Source organism: Amblyraja radiata, chromosome 12 (assembly GCF_010909765.2).
Source record: "Amblyraja radiata isolate CabotCenter1 chromosome 12, sAmbRad1.1.pri, whole genome shotgun sequence".
NCBI lineage: Eukaryota > Metazoa > Chordata > Chondrichthyes > Rajiformes > Rajidae > Amblyraja > Amblyraja radiata.
In genome coordinates, this window is record NC_045967.1 from 58,401,411 (window position 1) to 58,424,436 (window position 23,026).

Below are 23,026 nucleotides of genomic sequence, written 5' to 3' on the forward strand. Positions count from 1 at the left end.
GTGAAAATGAGTTTCAGACAATGAGACTCAACAAGATGACTGTGAACCTTGTACAGCAACTTGGATGGGGGGTGGGGGGGAGACGGAGAGAGAGGGGATGCAAGGGTTACTTGGAGTTAGAGAAATCAATATTCCATCTGATGTTTCACCAAGGAGGCTCGTGTTGGGGCTTTTTGATTCAATTGGTCCGATTCATTTTGTCCCTACACACAAAAACAAATCGACTCCACACAAAATATATAAAACAATGAATATATTGAAGGTATTTTTACACACAATTGCCTGTTATGTGTAGTTACAAATTACATACACAGCAGTCTGAGATGAGAATGGGACATTTGGAGGAGATACTGGTTCTGTTTTATACTGTACACCTGGACAAGGTGCGGCCACTGTCTAGCAAGGTTTCAGCGCTCTGTTTGTGGGTCAATAACAGGTTGCAAAAGCATGGTGCTGAGGATGTTGGGCTGATCAGGCTGGAGTGCAGGGCATTGCGCTGTCGGGCAAGGCTGGAGCCTTGTGTGGAGAGTAGAGTGCTCCGTTCCATATCCGCATTGTCACCGGCCTCTTTGACTGATCAGGGCACTGGATGCCCATGGCAGTAGGTATCCAATGGCTTGCCCGGCGATGTCCCTCGCCCCAATCCAACGCTGACCCCCAGTAACCCACCACGACCTGGCCATGAGCAGCAGGGGCAGGGTTGTCTCCGATCGCCGGGCGTCAGGGAGCGGACGGGAAGGTAGACGTGCCACGGTACGTTCCGCTGATGGCACTGAAAACGTGCAGCGAGTTCCTCAGCTGCGATTTCACCAGCTCATCTTCTGCCAACATCTTGAGGGGCGGACGGGGGGGGGGGGGAAGAAAAAAAGTCACAGTTACATTGAAAGCTGGAGAGATGCTGAAACACAACGTTTTATCATGCGACACGTCGGAGATTTGCGAAGCGGTCGTGGCGAGGGGGGGCGTGAGCTGTTGGGGGGGGGCAGCATCTCTGGAGTAACAATGGGTCAGGCAGCACACCTCTGGAGGTCATGGTCAGGCAGCATCTCTGGAGGACATGGTGAACCACAGTTTTGGGTTGGGACCTTTCTTCAGAAGCTCTTTGTGTTGGTGGGGTTAAGTTACCAAAGGTGACTGTGGAAGACGTCAATGGAGAATTTTCAGACAGAGATAGATAGACTCTTGATTAGTGCAGGTGTCAGGGGTCATGGGGAGAAGGCATGAGAATGGGGTTAGGATGGAGAGATAGATCAGCCATCATTGAATGGTGCAGCAGACTTGATGGGCCGAATGGCCTAATTGTGCTCCTGTCACTTTTGGATTGATGAAGTTGGTCCGAGTTTTCACTGACCACGACTGCACTGAGGGAGCGGGGGGGGGGGCGGTCCCACTCTCTGGGGGCTCTGACCGTCTGATGGTCAGGGAACGGGCCCCCTCGCTACTCCCCCCCCCCTGCTGGGCAGTGGCTGGAAGCTGCCGGACATCCCCTCCACTCCCCAGACATGTCCTGTATCAGGATCGAGGTGCTGAGAGGGGGGATCAGGAGTTGGGGGAGGGTGGGATGGGGTAGTAGGGAGCGGCCAGACCCAAGGGGACATCACACACACACACACACACACACACACGTTGTGGGGAGCAGTAACAGCAGCTCCACGTTCCAGCCTGCCGAGGCTGGGGATTTACAGGAGACACACGTTGCGAACCCCCCCCCTCGCCCCCCGCCCACACAACAGTGGATGCAGGAATGCAGGCATGCGTTTACCCATTCAAGTCTTCAGCACTTCACAATAAGTTAGCGTGTTTGAAATAAAGGAGAGATCAGAAGGTTAATAACTTCCACAACATTGCAAACAGCGAAGCAGTGAAACGACACAGGATCTGAAGCGTGCGGCCAGATCGGGGATTGTTCAGTGGACATGTGTGGTGGCGGAGACACACGGCCAGCAGCATCATCACGGGCCGAGTGGCCACTCCCTCTTCCCCCCTCTCCCATCAGGCAAGAGGTACAGAAGTGTGAAAACGCACACCTCCAGACAATAGACAATAGGTGCAGGAGTAGGCCATTCGGCCCTTCGAACCAGCACCGCCAATCAATGCGATCATGGCTGATCATCCCCAATCAGTACCCCGTTCCTGCCTTCTCCCCATATCCCCTGACTCCGCTATCTTTAAGAGCCCTATCTAGCTCTCTCTTGAAAGTATCCAGAGAGGCAGAGAATTCCACAGACTCACCACTCTCTGTGAGCAAAAGTGTTTCCTCGTCTCCGTTCTAAATGGCTTACTCCTTATTCTTAACCTGTGGCCCCTGGTTCTGGACTCCCCCAACATCGGGAACATGTTTCTTGCCTCTAGCGTGTCCAAACCCTTAATAATCATATGATTCAGGGACAGTTTCTTCCCAGCTGTTATCAGGCAACAGAACCATCCTCTCACCAACCAGAGAGCGGTCCTGACCTCCCATCTACCTCATTGTAGACTGTTGAACTACATTTGACTTTACCTTGCGATAAACAATGTACCTTTTATCCATTACAGTATGTGTACACTGCGGACTGTTTGAGTCTAATCTTGTGTCCTCATTTATTTAACTGCAACAAAAGCTTCCACGGCAGCTTGGTGGGGTGGGAGATTGCAATCTACACGTGGTCCACCCTGTTTTGACTAATGCAATCAACCCGACGTACACAAACAAGATCAAATAGAACAAGTTGCCCTTCAACTTTAGGCCATACGCAAGAAGAAGAAGCGTACATTGGCACAATAATAAACTGAACTAAACTAACTGAAGATAGACACAAAAAGCTGGAGTAACTCAGCGGGTCAGGCAGCGTCTCTGGAGAGAAGGAATGGGTCGAGACCCTTCTTCAGACTCTCGACCTGCAACGTCACCCATTCCTTCTTTCCAGAGATGCTGCCGGTCCCGGTGAGTTACTCCAGCATTTTGTGTCTGTCTTCGGTTTAAACCAGCATCTGTTCCTTCGCACACGTTTAACCCACAAAACTGCACGTAGTTGGAGCGTGGGAGGAAACCGAAGATCTCGGAGAAAACCCACGCAGGTCACGGGGAGAACGTACAAACTCCGTACAGAGACAGCGCCCATGGTCGGGATGGTACCCGGGTCTCTGGCGCTGTAAGGCAGCAACTCTACCCGCTGCTCCACCGTGCCCTGCCCCAGGACAGCACAGAACACGGAGCGGGTCATGCAGCATCTGTGCAATGACAAGCAGAATTCACAACAGCCTGAAGATGATAAACCCTGTTTCTCTGTGAATATTCCCAGGAAATTCTCCCTCGAGACGTACAGCATCTGCGGATATTTGTTTTCTGATTTTCACAAACAATCCGAATTCCTTAATTTTTTTCGGATCAGGATTTCAGACAGCGCCCGTAGTCGGGATGGAACCCGGGTCTCTGGCGCTGTAAGGCGGTAACTCTACACATGGTGTAAAGAGATTTTCACCATCCATCGAGCCCGCGCCGGCCAGCGATCCCCACACATTAACACTTTCCTACACACACTAGGGACAATTTACATTGGTACTAAGGCAATTAACCTACACACCTGTAAATTTCAAGAGAGAGCTAGATAGGGCTCTTAAAGATAGCGGAGTCAGGGGATATGCGGAGAAGGCAGGAACTGATTGGGGATGATCAGCCATGATCACATTGAATGGCGGTGCCGGCTCGAAGGGCCGAATGGCCCTCACCTGCATCTATTGTCCTGACAGTCGGTTAGGACAATCACCACAATGATTATGCCTCAGTTTATTCTAGAAGGGAAGCAGGAATCCCATTGTATATCTTCAGTCAGACACATCAGTCCCATATTGGTGGTCCCAGGATGGAGCATCCTTGCCCAAGGCCACGCAATGCTGTACACCACTGTTGAATATCTAATGTTGGACTCACTACTGCATTGTACAGCCTTGGACCTGATTCAGTTCGAAAGCTACAATGACAGCTGCATTTAATTCAATAAATATGAATGTTTTCAGTCGGAATCTGAGGGGTAACTTTTTTACACAGGGCTGTATGGAACAAAGTTTGTTTTAAACCAGCATCTGCAGTTCCTTCTTAAACAAACTGTAGATGTGGCAACCCCATCATCGACTCCATCTACACTTCACGCTGCTCACAAAAGCAGCCGACATCATCAGAGATTTGTACCCCTCAGATTCCTATTAAATCTTTTCCATTTCACCTTAAACCTATGTCCTCGATTCACCTAAGAGACTCTGCGCATCTACCCGATCTATTCCTCTCATGATTTTGTAGGCCTCTATAAGATCTCCCTCATCCTCCTGCGCTCCATGGAATAGAGACCCAGCCTACTCAACCTCTCCCGATAGCTCACACCCTCTAGTCCTGGCAACATCCTTGCAGCTTAAAAAAACCCATCTGCTCCCAGTTTAAATTAATTCGGTGTCTGGAAAATCACACTAGCATCTTTACGCAGGGGCCAATGTAAAATAGTTTGGGACTTCTGCCGTGACCATGGAGCCAGCTGTGGAGGTCTCCAGTTCCACCGTGCCTGAGGTCACTTGTGGCTGAACTGCTCCTGTCCATTCTCACCTCCAGCTCTTCACCTCCACCTCCCCCGACTCTCAGTCTGATGAAGGGTTTCGACCCGAAACGTCAGCCCAGCCTTTTCTTCCAGAGATGCTGCCTGACCCGCTGGGTTACTCCTGAACTTTGGGTCCATCTCCGATATGTTGGACTGAGTTTAGGTGTCCAGTTTACAAGCTCCCAACCCAATGCAGACAGACATGGCTGCAAACTCTACCTGCCCGCTCATTGTGAGGGTAAGCCAACAAGACCAAAGCAACGGCAAATGCTGGAAACTTCAGCAAAGATACCCCCTCTTCTCCCCCACCCCCCCCTTCTCCCTCTCCCCCACCCCCTCTTCTCCCCCACCCACCACCCCCTCTTCTCCCCCCACCCCCTCTTCTCCCTCTTCTCCCCACACCCCCCTTCTCCCCCACCCCCACCCCCTCTTCTCCCCCACCCCCCTTCTCTCTCCCCCACCCCCTCTTCTCCCCCACCCCCCACCCCCCCTTCTCCCCCACCACCCATCCCCTCTTCTCCCCCACCACCCACCCCCTCTTCTCCCCCACCCTCCCTTCTCCCCCACCCCCTCTTCTCTCCCACCCCCTCTTCTCTCCCACCCCCTCACCCCCCCTACTCTCTCACCCCCCACTCTCCCACCCCTCCCCACTGACTCCCCTCTCACCCCCCTCACCCCCATACTCCCTCCCCCCCACTCTCCCACCTCTCACCCCTCTTGATGCCAAGACCACCTGCCTGTGACAATGTCCCTCCATTCCCTGCGTATCCCATGTGTCAGAGTTTCATAAACACCACTATCATATCTGCCTCCACCCCAGAGATGCTGCCTGCCCCGCTGAGTTACTCCAGCAGTTTGTGTCTATCTTTGTGTTAAACCCGCATCTGCAGTTCCCTTCTACAGCACTGGGCCCTATTGCACTGTGACCTGACCTCATGGACATTGTGAATGACCACAAACTAAACGGCCATCGGCCCAGAGAAGGTCAGAATGATCGTGGTTTGAAGTAGAAATGCCCGCGGGTGATCTGGAATCCATTCTACAAGGCACAGAGTTCCCACCAGTCACACAAAGACTGCCTTGTGCCAGAATGGGAATGAAAGGAACACCTTGGTTACCTGTCCCAACACGTGTGGAGGTGGATCAAGGCAATAATTGCCTGCATCAGGGGCCTCCGTGCCAAACCCAGCTGACAAGCTCCTCACTATCAACTTTTACTGTGCTCTCCTGCCTGTTAAACCTGCGTTTAGGCAGAGTTTTCAGATAGAGTATTTTGGATCTTAGAGCGTAGAGGTTTCATGTGAGCGGGGCAAAGTTTACAGGAGGTGTGCGGGGCAAAGGTGGTGGGTGCCTGGAAAACACACAGGGGTGGAGGTGGTGGAGGAGGAGGAGGAGGCAGATACGATGGTGTTTATGAAACTCTGACACATGGATAAGCAGGGAATGGAGGGACATGGACACATGCATCGGCTCTGACCTTCCTTCCATCAAGGGGATCTATCGCAGTCGCTGCCTCTAAAAGGCTGGCAGTATCATCAAGGATCCACACCATCCTGGCCACACACTCATCTCCCTGCTACCTTCAGGTAGAAGGTACAGGAGCCTGAAGACTGCAACAACCAGGTTCAGGAATAGCTACTCCCCCACAGCCATCAGACTATTAAATCTGGCTCGGACAAAACTCTGAACATTAATAACCCATTATCTGTTATTTGCACTTTATTTGTTCATGTGTGTATATGTTTATATAATGGTATATGGACACACTGATCTGTTCTGTAGTCAATGCCTACTGTGTTCTGTGTGCTGAAGCAAAGCAAGAATTTCATTGTCCTATCTGGGACACATGACAATAAACACTCTTGAATCTTGAAAATACACAATGAAGACAGCGCAACGTTCAATGCACTTTCAATAAAAGTGGCCGTGTGCTGGATCGAGGGTTCAGCTTCCACACATGATTTAATCTCACTAAACAAATGCAGCATTGTAATCAGTGGCAAATGTGGCAGATGGAGGGAGCTGGATGCAAATCCTCGGGTGCAGACTATTGTTCAGTGCGAGGGCATGTTCCTGGAGTTGCTACTATGCAAAGAGGTGCTTTGCATCCCGACAATGTTCCATTAACAACTCAGTCAACAGAGAGACGGTTGCATGTTGAAGAATATAGCGGAACCCACGTTATTTTGCCCGCTCCACCCTCTACCTGTAATTAATTTAGTAGCAGTTTCCAGCCCAGTTTGGCCATGTCTCCAGAATGCATTCAAGTGTCTTAATAATAATAATAATACATTTTATTTATGGGCGCCTTTCAAGAGTCTCAAGGACACCTTACAAAAATTTAGCAAGTAGAGGAAAAACATGTAAGCGGAATGAAATAAATAGTAGAGGCATGACTAGTACACAAATTAAAGACAGAATTCAATTCAAAACACAATATGAGGGAATTCAAGCACAGATGAAAAGGGAGGGGGACGTGGGGCTAAGGATAGGCAGAGGTGAAGAGATGGGTCTTGAGGCGGGACTGGAAGATGGTGAGGGACACGGAATTGCGGATCAGTTGGGGGAGGGAGTTCCAGAGCCTGGGAGCTGCCCTGGAGATGTCTTAGAACATCAGCTGAGAGACATTCGCATCTTTAAGAAAGAACTGCAGATGCTGATAAAAAATTGAAGGTAGACAAAAATGCTGGAGGAACTCAGCGGGTGAGGCAGCATCTATGGAGCGAAGGAATAGGTCTCGACCCGAAACGTCACCTATTCCTTCGCTCCATAGATGCTTCCAGGTCTCGACCTGAAACGTCGCCTATTCCTTCGCTCCATAGATGTTTCCGAGTCTCGACCCGAAACGTCAACTATTTCCTTCGCTTCATAGATGCTTCCGGGTCTCGACCTGAAACGTCACCTATTCCTTCACTCCATAGATGCTGCCTCACCCGTTGAGTTTCTCCAGCATTTGTGTCAACCTAATGCATCTTTAATGTTGCCAGCTCCGGCCATGGTTAACATAGAACGTAGAACAGTACAGCACAGAACAGGCCCTTCGGCCCACAATGTCCGTGCTGAACAACGATGCCAAGATGAACTCATCTCTTCAGTCCGCACATGATCCATATCCCACCACATCCCGGTTCCTTGGTGCACCAGAGATTAGACACAACAGGCTGGAGTAACTCAGCGAGTCAGGCAGCATCTCTAGAGAAAAGGAGTAGGTGAACTACAGAGATGTTGCCTGTCCCACTTTCACGACCTAATTCAAGATCTTTTTTACTCGTGGACATTTTTTATCATTCTAGAAAAAACGCCCCGACCTACTTGATGCCACGAGGAGTACCTACGACTAGCATTACGGCCTGCTACGACCTACCTACGACCTTGTGACGACCATGCTGCGAGTATGAGTCAAGGGCAAACTCGGCAGAGGTCGTGAATCAGGTTGTGAATGTTGGACAGGCCCTTACTCCAGCTTTCTGCGTCTGGCTTCGGTTTATACCAAAGATCCTACAGCGAGCAAGATAGTCCATTCGACGAAAAAGACGTAGTACGGCCATGGGCAGCTTCATGGGTCATTTTCGGCCCCATTTCCGTAACCGGCTTCCGTCTCCGCACCAAAGATCCCATAGCGGAGCAAAGATACTAGTGCGGAGACGGAAGCCGGTTACGGAAACATCCTCGTAAAAATAAAAGTTATTTGGTAAAAATCTTCTCATTTACAGAATTATAATTCATTAACACAAACTGTTCCCCCGCAACGTTGATTACACTGCGAGTCGGGTCGGGTTACTAAAATGGATGAAAAAAAGACCCACGTTCCGCTCCGTTGCGTACTACACGTCAGCCCATTGCATTTAGCAGGAGTGGTTTATCTATAGGATCTTCGGTTGAAACCAGCATCTGCAGTTCCTTCCTACACATGCCTGGTACACTGTTGTAAACTTGTTGTATTGTGGATTATTATGTATTTGTGTGTTGACGGGTTAATGGGTCTGTTGAACTGCAGCCAGTAAGAATTTCATTGGCCTGCTGCCAGCACATATGATAATCCGACACTCGTGATTCTTGAGTAGACTTTGCCTCTATCCCCACAGCAGATTAACAGCTGTGTTTGTCTATATAGTATGAGCTACCTTGAAGCTGCCCTGCCCATACCTGTACATCGCCTGAACACTTGTCTGGATGGAGGCCAAGACAAGGGCAAGGGGTGTTTAGCTTAGTTTAGAGATACAGCGCAGAAACAGGCCCTTCGGCCCACTGAGTCCGTACCGACCAGCGATCGCCACACACTAACACTACCCTACACACACTAGGGGCAATTTACATTTGAACCAAGCCAATTAACCTACAAACCTGTACGTCTTCCCGGGATGGCGGGACTGTCATATGCCGAGAGAATGCAGCGGCTGGGCTTGTACACTTGTACAGTTTAGAAGGATGAGAGGGTATCTTAATGAAACATATAGGAGTATTAAGGGTTTGCACACGCTAGAGGCAGGAAACATGTTCCCGATGTTGGGGGAGTCCAGAATCAGGGGCCACAGTTTAAGAATAAGGGGTAAGCCATTTAGAACGGAGACGAGGAAACACTTTTTCACCCAGAGAGTTGTGAGTCTGTGGAATTCTCTGCCTCATGGGGGGGGGGGGGGGGGGGGGGAGATGGAGGCCAGTTCTCTGGAAACTTTCAAGAGAGAGTTAGATAAGGCTCTTAAAGATAGCGGAGTCAGGGGATATGGGGAGAAGGCAGGAACGGGGTACTGATTGTGGATGATCAGGCATGATCACATTGAAGGGCCGAATGGCCTACTCCTGCACCTATTGTCTATTATCTTTGGAGTGTGGGAGGAAACCGAAGATTTGGGAGAAAACCCATGCGGTCAGTGGGAGAACGTGCAAACTCCGTACAGACAGCACCTCTCGTCGGGATCAAACCCGGGTCTCTGGCGCTGTGAAGCAGCAACTCCACCGTGCCACCTGGCTGGGTGAAGAATCTAACTAACGGTGCAGGAGCAGGCATTAGTTCCAGGTGTAACTGTGGGGAATAGTGAGGCCACATCTGGAATAGTGTGTTCAGTTTTGGTCATCCTGTTCTAGGAAGTTTGTTATTAAGCTGGAAATAGTCCCGGGAAAGATTAATGTGTTGTGTTTTAATGTCATGTGTGCTGAGGTACAGGACAAAGCTTTTTGTTGCGTGCTAACCAGTCAGCGGAGAGACCATCCATGATTACATTCGAGCCGTCCACACAATACACAATCGGTGCAGGAGGAGGCCATTCGGCCCTTCGAGCCAGCACCGCCATTCATTGTGATCATGGCTGATCATCCCCAATCAGTACCCCGTTCCTGCCTTCTCCCCATATCCCCTGATAGGGCTATCTTTAAGAGCCCTATCTAGCTCTCTCTTGACTCTTTCACACAGTCTTTTACTCTGAAGAAGGGTCTCAACCTGAAATGTCACCCATTCCTTCTCTCCAGAGATGCTGCCTGTCCTGCTGAGTTACTCCAGCTTTTTGTGTCTATCTTCACTGTATCTGCAATGTTCTGCCTCCCCCACCCCCCCTCTCTATCTCTCTCTCTGTACCTTGCCCCAACCACCCTGCCGACCTTCTCCCTCCCTCCCCACCCCTGGCAGCTTGTCCCCAGGTCCTTGCTGCCAGATGAAGTCGTCAAGTCAGGTCAGGTTTATTTGCCACATACACATACAAGATGAGCAATGAAATGAAAGTGGCAATGCCTGCAGGTTGTGCAAAACAACAGAACAACAGAACAGAACAGAACAGAACCAGTATTTACATTTCAGATTAAACAAGTTTGCAGGAAATGTGAAGAATGTCCAGCACAGCTGGCCGGACTGGAGTGAACAACTTGCCAGTAATGGCCTCCAGGGATACTGTGAACCACAAATACAAATCATTATCCCAGAATGTTATTTTGTTATTTCTGTTTGTTTAATTTACTCGGTTTAAGTTTTCCAGCTTTCCTGGTAAGACTTTGACATGTTTTCCTTTTAGTTTTAGAGGTACAGCATTGAAACAGGCCCTTCGGCCCATCGGGCCCTCGCTAACCAGCGATCACTTGTTCACGCGTTCTATGTTATCCCACCTGGTACCCGACACACGTGGCAATTTACAGAGGGACGATTATTAACCTGCAAACCTGCACAATAAACAATAGACAATAGACAATAGGTGCAGGTGTAGCCCATTCGGCCCTTCCAGCCAGCACCGCCATTCAATGTGATCATGGCTGATCATCCCTAGTCAGTACCCCGTTCCTGCCTTCTCCCCATATCCCCTGACTCCGCTATCTTTAAGAGCTCTATCTAGCTCTCTCTTGTAAGCATCCAGCCTCCACCACCCTCTGAGGCAGAGAATTCCACAGACTGTCTTTGGAGAGTGGGAGGAAACCGGAGCACCCGGAGAAAACCCACGCGGTCACGGGGAGAACGTGCAGACTCCGTACAGGCAGCACCCGATGTCAGGATCGTACATAGAAACATAGAAAATAGGTGCAGGAGTAGGCCATTCGGCCCTTCGAGCCAGCACCGCCATTCGATATGATCATGACTGACCATCCAAAAAAGCAGTACCCCGTTCCAGATTGTTTCCCCAGACCTTGGCGTGTCTCTGGTGCTGTGAGGCAGCAACTCTACCGCTGCACTGCCGTGCCATCTACTGCAATTGTATTCTCTCTCTCATGCATCAAACAAACTCCCACCCTACCCCCCCCCCCCCCCACTCTGAATCCTTTACCACCCGCACCCCTCTCAAGAAAGGGCGAGTGTCAGTGGGCAAGGGTGTGGCACGGTGGCGCAGTGTATTGAAGAACAATATACTTAAGGGGTTGGACAGGCTAGATGCAGGAAGATTGTTCCCGATGTTGGGGAAGTCCAGAACAAGGGGTCACACACAGTTTAAGGATAAGGGGGAAATCTTTTAGGACCGAGCTGAGAAAAACATTTTTCAAACAGAGAGTGGTGAATCTGTGGAATTCTCTGCTACAGAAGGTAGTTGAGGCCAGTTCATTGGCTATATTTAAGAGGGAGTTAGATGTGGCCCTTGTGGCTAAAGGGTTCAGGGGGTATGGAGAGAAGGCAGGTACAGGATACTGAGTTGGATGATCAGCCATGATCATATTGAATGGCGGTGCAGACTCGAAGGGCCGAATGGCCTACTCCTGCACCTATTTTCTATGTTTCTATACAATGCAGGGTGAGTACATGGGATGTCTGTGGGGTGGCTGTGTGGACAAACGCCCCAATAAAGGGTTAAAAGGCACACTGTTAATCGTACAGCATAAGAAGGAACTGCAGATGCTGGTTTTCACTGAAGATAGACACAAAAAGCTGGAGTAACTCAGCGGGACAGGCAGCATCTCTGGAGCAAAGGAATAGGTGACGTTTCGGGTCGAGACCCTTCTTCAGACTGAGAGTCAGGGGAGAGGGAAACGAGATGTAGAACAAATGAATGAAAGATTCGCAATAAAGTAAAGATGACAAAGTAGAGAGGCCATGTTTAAGAAGGAACTGCAGATGCTGGAGAAATGGAAAGTAGACAAAAATGCTGGAGGAACTCAGCGGGTGGGACAGCATCTATGGAGCGAAGGAATAGGTGACGTTTCGGGTCGAGACCCAGAAGGGTCTCGACCCGAAACGTCATCTATTCCTTTGCTCCATAGATGCTTCCAGGTCTCGACCTGAAACGTCACCTATTCCCTCACTCCATAGATGCTGCCTCACCTGCTGAGTTTCTCCAGCATTTGTGTCTACCAAGGAGACAGGCCATTGTGAGCTGTGGGCTGTGTGGGTGAGGACTACATGAGGTGTCCACTCCAGCAACACATGGCAGCTGCCGTCAGCTTCACTCACCTGCTCATGAGTGATTTCCGATAGTTCCTTCACCATGTCTTTAAAGTTGGACTTCAACCCTTCGTGATACTCCAGCTGGTCCTCTTTAATCAGCCGCTCGTTCAAATCCAGGGCCAGGCTGCAGGCCGTCACAAATTCCCTGCAACAACGTCAAAACTATCCTTGTTAGTTCACTTTAGTCTGGAGATGCGGCGTAGAAACAGGCCCTTCGGCCCACCGAGTCCGTCCCGACCGGCGACCCCCGCACATTAGCTCCATCACACACACACACACACACACACACACACACACACACACACACTAGGCACAATTTTCCAATCTCACCAAAGCCAATTAGTCTACAAACAATAGACAATAGACAATAGGTGCAGGAGTAGGCCATTCGGCCCTTCGAGCCAGCACCGCCATTCAATGTGATCATGGCTGATCATCCACAATCAGTACCCCGTTCCTGCCTTCTCCCCATATCCCCTGACTCCACTATCTTTAAGAGCCCAATCTAGCTCTCTCTTGAAAGCATCCAGAGAACCGGCCTCCACCGAATTCCACAGACTCACAACTCTCTGTGTGAAAAAGTGTTTCCTCATCTCCGTTCTAAATGGCTTACCCCTTATTCTTACAGGAAGGGGATGCAGGGTAATGTCTCGGGGAACAGGGCAGGTGGGACTACCGAGGGCTAGTATAGTAGCAATGGGACAAATGGCCTCTTCTGCGTTATACGGACATACAGAGTCACCTGTACGGACCCATGAACAGGGTTTTATTGACCATTCATGTTGCTGCACCGTATACGTGCCGATCCACACTGTTTATACTCCAGTATTCATCACTAACGATGATCTAATCACATGCTGGAGGCGGCTGTTTGACACAGGTACATGCCCAGAACACAGTGTGGAATGTGACTGATCATCACAATGTTCCCACTGCAACCTTCAGCACCTTCACACCAGGTGCACTTCTGCCATTGTGGAGTAGACCGGGCGATGAAAGGACTTTGTCCGTCTACCCCCCTCCCCCCACACACGCTGCCCGACCTGCTGAGTCTTCCTACACCTGTCCATTCTGTAGATGGGTCACACCTGCAGGATGGGCTCAATTATTGATGGGGGAGGGAGGGAGAAGGGGAGACGGGAGAAGGGAGGGAAGAGGGGGGAGATAGTGGGGAGGGAGGGGGATGGGATGGGGAGGGAGCGGGGAGAGGGGGAGATAGTGGGGAGGGAGGGAGGGAGAGAGAGAGGGGGAGAGAATGAGAGAGGGAGGGGGATGGGGTGGGGAGGGAGCGGGGAGAGGGGGAGATAGTGGGGAGGGAGGGAAGGGAGGAGGGAGAGAGAGGGGGAGAGGGGGGTGGAGGGAAGGGAGAGTGGATGAGGACCAGATGGAGGGGAAGGAGGTGGGGAAGGGATGAAGGAGGAGGATGGGGTGGGGAGGGAGAGGACGGTGTGCGGGTGGGGACAAGGGGGCGAGAGAGGGGATAGTGAAGGAGAGGAGGGGAAGGAGAGGGGGCAAGGGGTCTGGGGGACGGGGACATATAGGGGAGGAGGCAAGGACAGGATCTGCGGATCTGGAAGGAGGTGGGGCGGGGAGAAGATGACAGTAAATGAACAGAGATGAACGGGCAGGTTGGGAAGGGGCAGGTTGGGAAGGGGCAAGTTGGGAAGGGGCAAGTTGGGAAGGGGCAAGTTGGGAAGGGGCAAGTTGGGAAGGGGAAGGTTGGGAAGGGGCAAGTTGGGAAGGGGCAAGTTGGGAAGGGGCAAGTTGGGAAGGGGCAGGTTGGGAAGGGGCAAGTTGGGAAGGGGCAGGTTGGGAAGGGGCAGGTTGGGATGGGGCAGGTTGGGAAGGGGCAAGTTGGGAAGGGGCAAGTTGGGAAGGGGCAAGTTGGGAAGGGGCAAGTTGGGATGGGGCAGGTTGGGAAGGGACAGGTTGGGATGGGGCAGGTTGGGAAGGGGCAAGTTGGGAAGGGGCAAGTTGGGAATGGGCAAGTTGGGAAGGGGTAAGTGTAGACGACGTCTCTCTGCTGTGGGCACAGTAACGGGCTGATTGCGTTGGTGTTCAGGTATCTCCGTTCTCCCCACTCACCTGAACGTTTCCTTCAGTAGTTTGACTTTCTTGGCGGGGAGCTTGGCCGACTTGCCACCGTCCAGGAAGGCTCTGGCGTAGGCCAGCGGGCCGGCGTTGACCTACGGCAAAGTACAGGACAAGCTCGTGTTGTGTGCCATCGAACAATGCACCGGAACAGACCCTTCGGCCACAACATCCGTGATGAACCAATCTACTCTGCCTGGACCTGATCCATATCTAGTGCCTATCCAATCCACCCTCTAGACACCACTACCGGGAGGAGGTGGCTGATCTAGCACTGGTGCCAGGAGAACAGCCTCCTCTTGAACATCAAAAAAACGAAGGAGCTGATCATGGACTTTAGGAGGGCACATCATCCGAGGACGTACACACCATTGAGGATAAATGGGGATCCTGTGGATAGGGTGAGCTGTTTAAAATATCTGGGAATCCACATCTCCGAGGATATGACATGGGCATCACACGCCTCAGCACTCGTGAGTAAGGCAAGGCAGCGCCTTTACCACCTCAGGCAATTGAGGAAATTCAGAGTGTCTCCGAGGATCCTCCAGTGCTTCTACGCAGCGGCGGTGGAAAGCATCTTGTCCGGAAACATTACCATCTGGTTTGGGAATTGCTCTGCCAAGGACAAGAAGGCTCTGCAGAGAGTAGTGCGTTTGGCCGAACGCACTATGGGAACTTCACTTGCCCCCCCTGCAGGAACTATACATCAGGAGGTGCAACTCCAGAGCCAATAAAATCATGGGAGACCCCTTCCACCCCTGCAACGGACTGTTCCAGCTGCTACGGTCAGGCAAACGCCTCCGTTGCCATGCGGTGAGAACGGAGAGGATGAGAAGGAGTTTCTTCCCAGAGGCCATTCGGACTGTAAACTCCTATCTCACCAGGGACTAACTTTACTGAACCTTTTCCTTCCGCCCACAATATTTAATATGTAAAAGAATATGTGATTCTGCTCCATTCTGTTTGTTGTTTGTTTGTCTTTTTTGCACAAAGTCTGCGAGCATTGCCTCTTTTCATTTCACTGTACATCTCGTATGTGTATGTGACGAATAAACTTGGCTTGACTTGGTATCTGCCCCCACCCCCACCACCACCACCCCTGGCAGCACGTTCCAGGCACCCACCACCCTCTTGCCCTGCACATCTCCTTTCAACTTTGCCCCTCTCACCTTAAAGCTGTCACCTCCGGCCTTTGACATTCCCACCCTAGGATAATTCGCCCTTCCTCAGTGAAGACAGAACCAAAGTACTCGTTTAACTGTTCTGCCATTTCTCTATATCATTCCCCAGTATCAATTCACCTGTCTCTGACTGTAATGGACCTACATTTGTCTTATAGACAATAGACAATAGACAATAGGTGCAGGAGTAGGCCATTCGGCCCTTTGAGCCAGCACCGCCATTCACTGTGATCATGGCTGATCATCCCCAATCAGTACCCCATTCCTGCCTTCTCCCCATATCCCCTGACTCTGCTATTTTTAAGAGCCCTATCTAGCTCTCTCTTGAAAGCATCCAGAGAACCTGCCTCCACCGCCCTTTGAGGCAGAGAATTCTACAGACTCACCACTCTCTGAGAAAAAGTGTTTCCTCATCTCTGTTCTAAATGGCTTACTCCTTATTCTTAAACTGTAACCCCTGGTTCTGGACTCCCCCAACATCGGGAACATGTTTCCTGCCTACTCCTGCACCTATTGTCTATAGTCTATTGTCATCTGTGGAGAACATGGATAGGTGATGTTTCACAGAGTGCTGGAGTAACTCAGCGGGTCAGGCAGCATCTGTGGAGAACATGGATAGGTGACGTTTCACAGAGTGCTGGAGTAACTCAGCGGGTCAGGCAGCATCTGTGGAGAATATGGATAGGTGACGTTTCACAGAGTGCTGGAGTAACTCAGCGGGTCAGGCAGCATCTGTGGAGAACATGGATAGGTGACGTTTCACAGAGTGCTGGAGTAACTCAGCGGGTCAGGCAGCATCTGTGGAGAACATGGATATGATCTTCCAACTTTCTCCCCCCCACCACAATCAGTCTGAAAAAGGGTCCCAACTCAAAACGTCCTTTTGTGTAAAGCAACATCTGTAGTTTCTAGCTTCTCGGCAACGGATGGGAGTAGCTACAGAAACATCTGGAACAGATCTCATTATAGTGGAGTGGGAGCTGCAACGATTTATCAAAATTCCCCTCATCTGTTATCCAACTATCACTTGCCAGGCTTTGTCCTTCCCCACCTCCCTTCCCCATCTCTCTCTCCCCCACTATCATTAATCTAACCAAGGGTTCCGACCCGAAACGTTACCTATCCATGTTCTCCACAGATGCTGCCTGACCCGCTGAGTTACTCCAGCACTCTGTGAAACGTCACCTATTCATGTTCTCCACAGATGCTGCCTGACCCGCTGAGTTACTCCAGCACTCTGTGAAACGTCACCTATCCATGTTCTCCACAGATGCTGCCTGACCCGCTGAGTTACTCCAGCACTCTGTGAAACGTCACGTATCCATGTTCTCCACAGATGCTGCCTGACCCGCTGAGTTACTCCAGCACTTTTTTGTAAGCCGGTATCTGCAGCTGCGATACTGAGACCCGATCCACCTTGGCATGTTCTTGTAATCAATGATCAATCTGCATCATATTGCAGGCTGCATATTTGGCCGCTAGATTACGGCATGCACAAGTTATGTTGGAACGAGAACACAAGAAAGATCTGGGCTTTAAATTTGCTTTTCTGAACTGCAAATTCCCAAATCGCCCGCAAGTCCAAGTATGGATGTGCAGTTACAACTAGGAATTATGTCCAGGCTCCTGCAATGCAGATGTTGAAATCAGTGAGGTAACAACACGCTCTAGTATTGTCCAGATTTCAGCGCTAGTAGGGAAAGAGAGATTGTATATTGTAACAGTATAGAAACACAGGGTGCTGGAGTAACGGCAATGAGTGGGTTTCAAGAGAGAGCTAGATAGGGCTCATAAAAATAGCGGAGTCAGGGGATATGGGGAGAAGGCAGGAACGGGGTACTGATTGGGGATGATCAGCCATGATCACATTGTATGGCGGTGTTGGCTCGAAGGGCCGAATGGCCTACTCCTGCACCTATTGTCTATTACATATGATGAGCGTTTGTCGGCACTGGGCCTGTACTCGATGGAGTTTAGAAGAATGAGGGGGGACCTCATTGAAATGAGCAAAATAGTGAAAGGCTTGGATAGAATGGATGTGGAGAGGATGTTTCCACTAGTGGGAGAGTCTAGGACTAGAGGGCATAGTCTCAGAATTAAAGGGCATTCATTTCAGTAGGAGACGAGGAAGAATTTCTTTAGTCAAAATGCGGTGAGTCTGTGGAATTCTTTGCCACAGAAGGGTGTGGAGGCCAAGTCAGTGGATATTTTTAAGGAAGAGATAGATTCATAGGAACATATAAAAATAGGTGCAGTAGGCCAGTCGGCCCTTTGAGCCAGCACCGCCATTCAATATGATCATGGCTGATCATCTAAAATCAGTACCCTGTTCCTGTTTTTTCCCCCATATCCTTTGATTCCTTTAGCCCAAAGAGCTAAATCTAACTCTCTGTTGAAAACATCCAGTGAACTGGCCTCCACTGCCTTCTGTGCCAGAGAATTCCACAGATTCACAACTCTCTGGGTGAAGAATGTTTTTTTCTCATCTCAGTCCAAAATGGCCGACCATTTATTCTTAAACTGTGGCTCCTGGTTCTGGACTCCCAACATCAGGAACATTTTTCCTGCATGTAGCCTGTCCAATTCTTTAAGAATTTTATATGTTTCTATAAGATCTCCTCTCATCCTTCTAAATTCCAGTGAATACAAGCCAGTCGACCCATTCTTTCCTCATATGACATTCCTGCCATCTCGGGAATTAACCTGGTGAACCTACGCTGCACTCCCTCAATAGCAATAATGTCCTTCCTCAAATTAGGAGACCAAAATTGCACACAATACTCCAGGTGCGGTCTCACCAGGGCCCTGTACAACTGCAGTAGGACCTCCTTGCTCCTAAACTCAAATCCTTTCGCAATGAAGGCCAACATGCCATTGGCTTTCTTCACTGCCTGCTGTACCTGCATGCTTACTTTCAGTGACTGATGTACAAGCATACCCAGGTCTCGTTGCACCTCCCCTTCGCCTAATCTGACACCATTCAGATAATAATCCACCTTCCTGTTCTTGCCACCGAAGTGGATAACCTCATATTTATCCACATTGTGTAGCATCTGCCATGCTTCTGCCCACTCACCCAACCTATCCAAGTCACCCTGCAGCCTCATAGCATCCTCCTCGCAGTTCACACTGCCACCCAGCTTCGTGTCATCCGCAAATTTAGAGATGTTACATTTAATTTCCTCATCTAAATCGTTAATTGTAAATTGTAAACATCTGGGGTCCCAGCACTGACCCTTGCTGCACCCCACTAATCACTGCCTGCCATTCTGAAAAGGACCCGTTCATTCCTACTCTTTGCATCCTGTCTGACAACCAGTTCTCTATCCATGTCAATACCCTACCCCCAATACCATGTGCTCTAATTTTGCACTAATCTCTTGTGTGGGACCTTGTCAAAGACTTTTTGAAAGTCCAGATACACCACATCCACTGGCTCTCCCTTATCCATTCTACTTGTTACATCCTCAAAACATTCCAGAAGATTAGTCAAGCATGATTTCTGCTCATAAATCCATGCTGACCTTGACCAATCCTGTCACTGCTTTCCAAATGCGCTGCTATAACATCTTTAATAATCGACTCAAGCATCTTCCCCACTACTGATGTAAGGCTAACTGGTCTATAATTCCCCTTTTTCTCTCTCCCTCCTTTCTTAAAAAGTGGGGTTACATTGGCTACCCTCCAGTCACAGGAACTGATCCAGAGTCGAGAGAACATTGGAAAATGATCACCAATGTATCCACGATTTCAAGGGCCACCTCCTTGTGTATTCTGGGATTCAGACCATCAGGTCCTGGGGATTTATCTGCCTTCAGTCCCAGCAGTTTACCTAACACCATTTCCTGACTAATGTGGATTCCCTTCAGTTCTTTCCTCCCACTAGATCCTCGGTCCCCTAGTATTTCTGGGAGATTGTTTGTGTCTTCCTTAGTGAAGACAGAACCAAAATACTTGTTTAACTGTTCTGCTATTTCCTTGTTTCCCATTATAAATTCACCTGTCTCTGACTGTGAGGGACCTACATTTGTCTTCACTAATCTTTTCCTTTTTACATATCTAAAGAAGCTTTTACAGTCAGTGTTTATATTCCCCGCAAGCTTTCCTTCAAGCTCTCCCCCCCCCCCCCCTCTTAATGAACCCCTTTGTCCTCCTCTGGTTAGTAGGTGTGTCAGGGGTTATGGGGAGAAGGCAGGAGAATGATGTTAGGAGGGAGAGATAGATCAGCCATCACATTAAATGGCCGAGTAGATTTGATGGGCCGAATGGCCTAATTCTACTCCTATCACATGGTCTTATGAACGCAGTGGTTCAGGCAGCATCTCTGGGGGAACATGGATGGGCGACGTATTGGGTCAGGACTCTCGTTCAGACTGATGGTGTCGGGAGGATGAAGCTGAGGGCCAGATAAAGCTCGGCAAGTGATAGGTAGATACGGGTGAGAGGCACTGTTTGTCAGATGGGTGGACAAAGGCCAGAGATAGGAAGAAGGCAACAGCTCTCACCTTGAAGGGACTCATCTTTAGTCAGGGGGTGGTGAATCTGTGGAATTCTTTTCCACAGGAGGCTGTGGAGGCCAAGTCAGTGGATATTTTTAAGGCTGAGATAGATAGATACTCGATTAGTACGGGTGTCAGGGGTTATGGGGAGAAGGCAGGAGAATGGGGTTAGGAAGGAGAGATAGATCAGCCATTATTAAATGGCAGAGTAGACGATGGGCTGAATGGCCTAATTCTGCTCCTTCAGTTTATGAAGACTAATAAAGTTATGGCCTCCAGCCTCTGGGGAGGGTGGAAATGAGGTGTTAAAGATTGTTGGTAGACAAAAATGCTGGAGAAACTCAGCGGGTGCAGCAGCATTTGTGGAGCGAAGGAAATAGGCAACGTTTCGGGCTGAAACCCTTCTTCAGACGGGTTTTAGATTGTTGTCTGGATGAGAGACTATGAGCTACATATAGAGGTTAGACAAACTTCGATTGTATTCTCTGGAGCGCCAGAGACTGAGGGGAGACCTGATAGAGATATATAAAATTATGAGGCGTAGATAGGGTAAAGAGATCATTTTCCCCAGAATGGAAATGTCTAAGATAAGGAAAGAAGTTTTGAAATGCGAAGCTGGAGGAAGGGACAGTACTCCAGCACTTTTTGTCTCTTCTTTCCTAAAAGCGCATCTGCAGTTCCTTGTATTTACATATGAAAACATATAGAATTCTTAAGGAGATTGGACAGGCTAGAAGCAGGGAAAATGTTCCCCATGTTGGGGGAGACCAGGGGTTAGAGTTTAAGAGTAAGGGGCAGGACATTTAGGGCTGAGATGAGGAAAAACCTTTTCACCCAGAGAGTTGTGAATGTGGAATTATCAGGCAACTGCATCAACCTATCACCAACAGGAGAGTGGTCCTGAACTACAATCTTGGTGACGCTCAGACTGTCTTTGATCGGATTTTACTGGCTTTATCCTGCACTAAACATTATTCATTGTTCACTATACCTTGGTACATGTGACAAGAAACATAACTCAATTCAACCCAACCCAACCACACCCCACCCCACTCGACCCCACCCCACCCCACCCAACTACACCCCACCCCACCCCACTCCACTCCACCCCACCCCACCTCACCTCACCCAACCCCACCCAACTACACCCCACCCCACCCCACCCAACTACACCACTCAACCCAACCGCACCCCACCCAACTACACCAGACCACACCCAACCACACCCGACCCAACCACACCCGACCCCACCCCACCCTGCCCGACTACACCCGACCCAACCCAACCCGACCCAACCCGACCCAACCACACCCCACCCCTCCCCACCCGACCACACCCCACCCTTCCCGACTACACCCGACCCAACCACACCCCACCCCACCCCACATGACCCCACCCGACTCAACACGACTCGACCAGACCCAACCCGACCCGATCCAACTCAACTCAACCTAACCCAACCCAAGGAAGGTGTTGGGGGTCAGGACTCACTTGCACGGAGACGCAGCCTTGCAGTTTGAGCTGCAGTTGGATCATTGTCGAGGCTATTGGAATCACCACAGCTTCTGAAGCTCCGCTTGTCCGGGTCCTTCATCTCATCGAGGGCCACGTCAATGGGCTTCAGATCGATCTGCTGTTCACGTCCGACCGCGATGCGCTTCTTCACGTACGGGAAGGAGTGCGAGGCTGTGCAAAATGACAACAAAGCCACCTGTTTAGTTTAGAAACACAGCACGGAGACAGACCCTTTGGCCCATCGGTCTTGCCAAGCACCGTCACCCATTCCACAACAGTTCTACCCTGCACATTACCAGAGGGCCAATTCATCTACAAACCTGCATGTTTTTGGGATGTGGGTGGAAACCAGAGCACACAGAGGCAACCCATGCAGTCACAGGGATAACATGCAAACTCCACACAGACAGTACCCGAGGTCAGGATCTCTGGATATGCACAATATGCTGCAGCAGTGATCGTGCAGCGTCTGGAGGGACACAGAGTGCTGGAGTAACTCAGCAGGTCAGGCAGCATCTGTGGAGAACATGGATAGGTGACGTTTCGGATCGAGCCCCTTCAGTTTCTCCAGCATTTTTGTCTCCCTTTGATTTTTCCAGCAACTGCAGTTCATTCATAAACCACAGTGTAAATTGGGTGGCGTAGTGGATAAGGAGAACTAGTCTTTGCGAACAGATGTTTGGGTACTCAAGCATTTCAGACAAGCCCCCAGATTCAGGGACAGTTTCTTCCCAGCTGTTTTCAGGCAACTGAATCACCAACTAGAGAGTGGTCCTGAACAGTATTCTTGGTCACCCTCACACTATCTGTGAATGGATTTTACTGGCTTTACCTTGCGCTGAAAAACATTATTCCCTAATCATGCATTTTTACATTAAGCCATATACAGGATTAAATGGCTCGATTGTAATAATGTGTTGTCTTTCTGTTGACTGGATAGCACGCAACAAAAGCTTTTCACCGTACCTCAGTACACGGGACAATAATAAGTTTGAAGAGCGAATCATTTCTGTAGTCTCCTCCCCTCGTGTCCCCTTCCCTCCCTCTGGCCCTCTCCTTCCCTCCTCCTGTCCCCACCCCCTGGCTCTCCCCACCCCCTGGCTCTCCCCACCCCCTGGCCCTCCCCTCCCCCTCCCTTCCCCTCCCCACCCCCATCCCAACCCTCTGGCCCTCCCCTCCAGTCCCCTCCCCACCCCCTGGCCCTCCCTCCTGTCCCCTGCCTGTCCCCTGCCCTCCCCATCCCCTCCCCACCCCCTGGCCCTCCCCACCCCTCCCTCTCCCCTCCCCACCCCCTCCCCCTCCCCTCCCCACCCCCTCCCCTCC

General features: G+C 50.3%; 1 protein-coding gene across 1 annotated transcript in view; it reads right to left on the minus strand.

Moving 5' to 3' along the window:
* Positions 1-234: 234 nt before the first annotated feature.
* Positions 235-23,026, minus strand: part of LOC116979321 (dedicator of cytokinesis protein 11-like) — a 179,473-nt gene continuing 156,681 nt past the window's right edge. The window contains 5 exon segments of the mRNA XM_033030927.1: positions 235-831; positions 12,424-12,562; positions 14,503-14,603; positions 21,680-21,724; positions 21,726-21,874. Coding sequence (XP_032886818.1) covers positions 721-831; positions 12,424-12,562; positions 14,503-14,603; positions 21,680-21,724; positions 21,726-21,874 — 545 coding nt within the window. The 3' untranslated portion in view covers positions 235-720.